Source organism: Cebus imitator, unplaced genomic scaffold, assembly GCF_001604975.1.
Source record: "Cebus imitator isolate Cc_AM_T3 unplaced genomic scaffold, Cebus_imitator-1.0 Scaffold426, whole genome shotgun sequence".
NCBI lineage: Eukaryota > Metazoa > Chordata > Mammalia > Primates > Cebidae > Cebus > Cebus imitator.
The window spans coordinates 987,067-990,296 of NW_016107741.1; the positions used below are offsets into that span (position 1 = coordinate 987,067).

Below are 3,230 nucleotides of genomic sequence, written 5' to 3' on the forward strand. Positions count from 1 at the left end.
CCTCCAGTGTCTCTTTTCTCTGTGCTTCAAGTGTTCAGACGCCCGGCTCAACCCGCCGGCAGTGCGCCATCACCCGGGCACCGATCAAGTTCCAGCCTGCAGGCTGTGGGTCCTCACCTGGGCATGATCAAGTTCCAACCCGAGGGCCGTGCGCCCTCACCCGGGCATCGATCCGGTCTTAATCTGCGGGCCACGGATCCTCACCCAGGGCCTCACGCTCTCACTCCAGCACTGAGCAAATCTCAACCCGCTGGCCGTGCGCCCTCAGCCAGGGACGGAGCAGGTCCCAACCCGTGGGCCACGCACCCTCAGCCCTACACCCGGCAGGTTCCAACCCTCAGGCCTCTCGTCCTCACTCCACCACGGAACAGGTCCAAACCCACAGGCCGTGCGCTCTTATCTGGGCACCAGTTGGGTCTCAACCTATGGGCCACGCGCCTTCACTTAGACACTGTTCAGGTTCCAACCCGCGGGCCGCACGCGCCCTTACCCAGGCAGCCGAGGAGGTCGCAGGCAGCGGCAGCGCGCAGGATGCGGACGGAGGCCGGCGGGGACGTCGCGGGGTTTCCGGGGCCCGCGGGCCGACGGCCGGGCAGCAGCTGCAGAAGGCCCAGCGCAAGGCGGAGCGCGCCGCTGCCCAGGCAGAGCGCGTGGAAGGCCCGCGGCTGGAAGCTCAGCACGAGCTGCGTGGCCGCGTCCCGCGTGGGGCAGCAGAAGGTCCCCAGGCGCGGGGAGGCCATGGACTATGCTCACCGACGCGGCTCGGGTGTGCCAGGACCCCGCCGGCCCGCTTGGGTCATGTGCTGGGCGGGTTGGGGGCGGCATCATGTGCCCTGGGCCTTTCCCCCACCCCAACCCCCCGCGCCTGCTGTAGAGCCAGGCTCGGTGGGGGCCGAGCGCGCTGGGCTAACGCCACGAGGCCTCACGAGGTGATGCTTGGGCGGGCGGAGGAGGAGGACAGAGAGGGAGGGCTGAGAGGAGAGGAGTGGGGGGAGGAGGAGCAGGGAAGTGGAAGGAGACTCCCAAAGGTTGGGAGGGTTGCCTTTCTCCCCATTCACCAAGCCTTTCTGGTATTCTAATTCTCTGGCACCTAGAGCGCCAAACCTGCCGTCTTTACTGGTCTTCTGGAAAAACAGGCCTCATGGACCGGATCTATCCTTTTTGGGACTCTGACATCCTGATTTTGATGCCTTTAAGGCCCAGAACATGTTCATAAACTGTGACTGATCCCTATAACTGCATTTCTCCTAAGTAGAGATGGTTGTCAAAACAGTGCTTTTTATGGCCTCTCTCATTTATGGTAATAACCCCACAGAGGCAGGATTTTCGTTCGAAATTAATGAATGGAACAATCAGATCAATGTTAAAGAAAGAGCAGTAGCTCACGCCTATAATCCCAGCACTTTGGGAGGCCGTTGCTTGAGCTCACGAGTTGGAGACCAGACTCCGAAGCATGGTGAAACCCCGCCTCTACTAAAAATACAAAAATTAGCCGAGCATGGTGGCCCAGGCCTGTGGTCCCAGCTACTCAGCAGGCTGAGGTGGGAGGATCACTTGAGCCCAGGAGGTGGAGGTTGTAGTGAACCAAGATCGTGCCACTGCACTCCAGCCTGGGCAATTGAGCCAGACCTTGTCTCAAAAAATGAAACAAAACAAAACAGAAATTAGCTGGATGTGGTAGGGAGTTTGCCCAAGCATGTAGCCCCAGCTTCTGGAGAGGGTGAGGTGGGAGGATTACTTGAACCAGGGAAGTGGCGGTTGCAGAGAGCCAAGATTACACCACTGCACTCCAGCCTGAGCAATGGACACTCAGAGAGAGAAAGAGAGACACACTCTCTCTCTCTCTCTCTCACACACAATTAAATTTAAAATTTAAAAACTTTTTTTAAAAAAGGGAAAACTACTCAACGTAAGTACACACAGACACATTTTGCACCTTAACTTCCAGTTCTACTTAAGTTTATTTGGATATTTCTTAACTGTGTTAATTTTTCTATGTTTTCTCATACGTTGAAAATCTTGCTTTATCCTAAACACGTAAGTTTCAAAATAATATCAGTGTTAATGATTACATTAAGCATAGTGAGTGAGATTTTTTTTTTTTTAAAGTTCTTCAAGGTTGAAAATAGAAGCACTCCTTCTAGATTATGGCCTTTAGTTTTAAAAAGGAAAAAAAAGAAAAAAAATCCAGCTCCATCGTATTTATCATCTTCAACAAACCTCATTGGCTCTTGTGACCACACAAGAGACACCCTTCCTCCTCTCTCCTGGTAAAATGGGCCCCTCTCTGGGTTTTTTCCAAGCACAGGTGTCCCCATTGTGTTAATGGACTCTCCTCACTTGTCCTCCCACCCCAGCGCCCAGCTGAATTTCCCCACCAGCTTTGCGGTTTGAAGAAAGGCATGATCTGTGCTGCCTTCCTCTAGGGACCACAGTACTGGCCTTCCCTTGGGACCCTACAGAAGGCAGACAGGAGGCTCCACTGCCAGACAGGAAGTGGAGCCTTATTTAACAATGAGCGGCAAACTCCACCACTTCAAAAGAGTCCAGATCTGGCACGTCTATAAACGCAGCCTGTTCACTCCACAGCTGCCTTCGGAGAAGTCAGAAAGCTTAACAGCTCTGCTGGATTACACAGTCCATTGTACAAACAGTAGGAAGCACCGTAGAACTACTCCCCAAGCATTGATGTTAAAAAGCATGAATCCTAATATCTAATTTGCACAGTGGCTCTCTTTCCTTCTGCCTTGGTAAGCAGGCTTGCTTCTGGAAGTTGCTGTAATGGAAAGTGCTTTAAAAGATAAAGAGTGTCTGTACATTTGCTTGAAGGCTGAGGGCCAGTGGGCGAGGCAAAGGGGTCGCTCCCTGCATTCGAATCCGCAGACCACACACTCCACCTCTCTGCTTCCTATGTGCTAATCTGGGAGCACTCCCCAGGGGCTCTGCCTGACTCTGGTGCCCACTGCTCAAGATCAGTAATCAGAATCTCATCAGCGAGAAAATGGATATGAATGCAGATTCCCAGGCCTGGGGCACAGATGACAATGGTAAAGATGAACCTCAGAGCAAAGATGCAGAAGCATGGGTGTAAGACTAAATTTAAAACCCTGTCATCAAAGTGACAGGTTGAAATTGGCATGAGAGGCCAGGCCCAGTGGCTCACACCTGTAATCTCAGCTCTTAGGGAGGCTGAGGCAGGAGGATCACTTGAGCCCAGGAGTTTGAGACCA

At 53.3% G+C, this 3,230-nt stretch overlaps 1 protein-coding gene across 1 annotated transcript in view; it reads right to left on the reverse strand.

Annotated features, from left to right (window-relative positions):
* Positions 1 to 755, reverse strand: part of GPR143 (G protein-coupled receptor 143) — a 42,244-nt gene extending 41,489 nt beyond the window's left edge. The window contains exon 1 of the mRNA XM_017509912.2: positions 491 to 755. Within this exon, the coding sequence (XP_017365401.1) occupies positions 491 to 740 (250 nt within the window). The 5' untranslated portion in view covers positions 741 to 755. The remainder of the gene's footprint in view (positions 1 to 490) is intronic.
* Between the last annotated feature and the right edge of the window lie 2,475 nt (positions 756 to 3,230).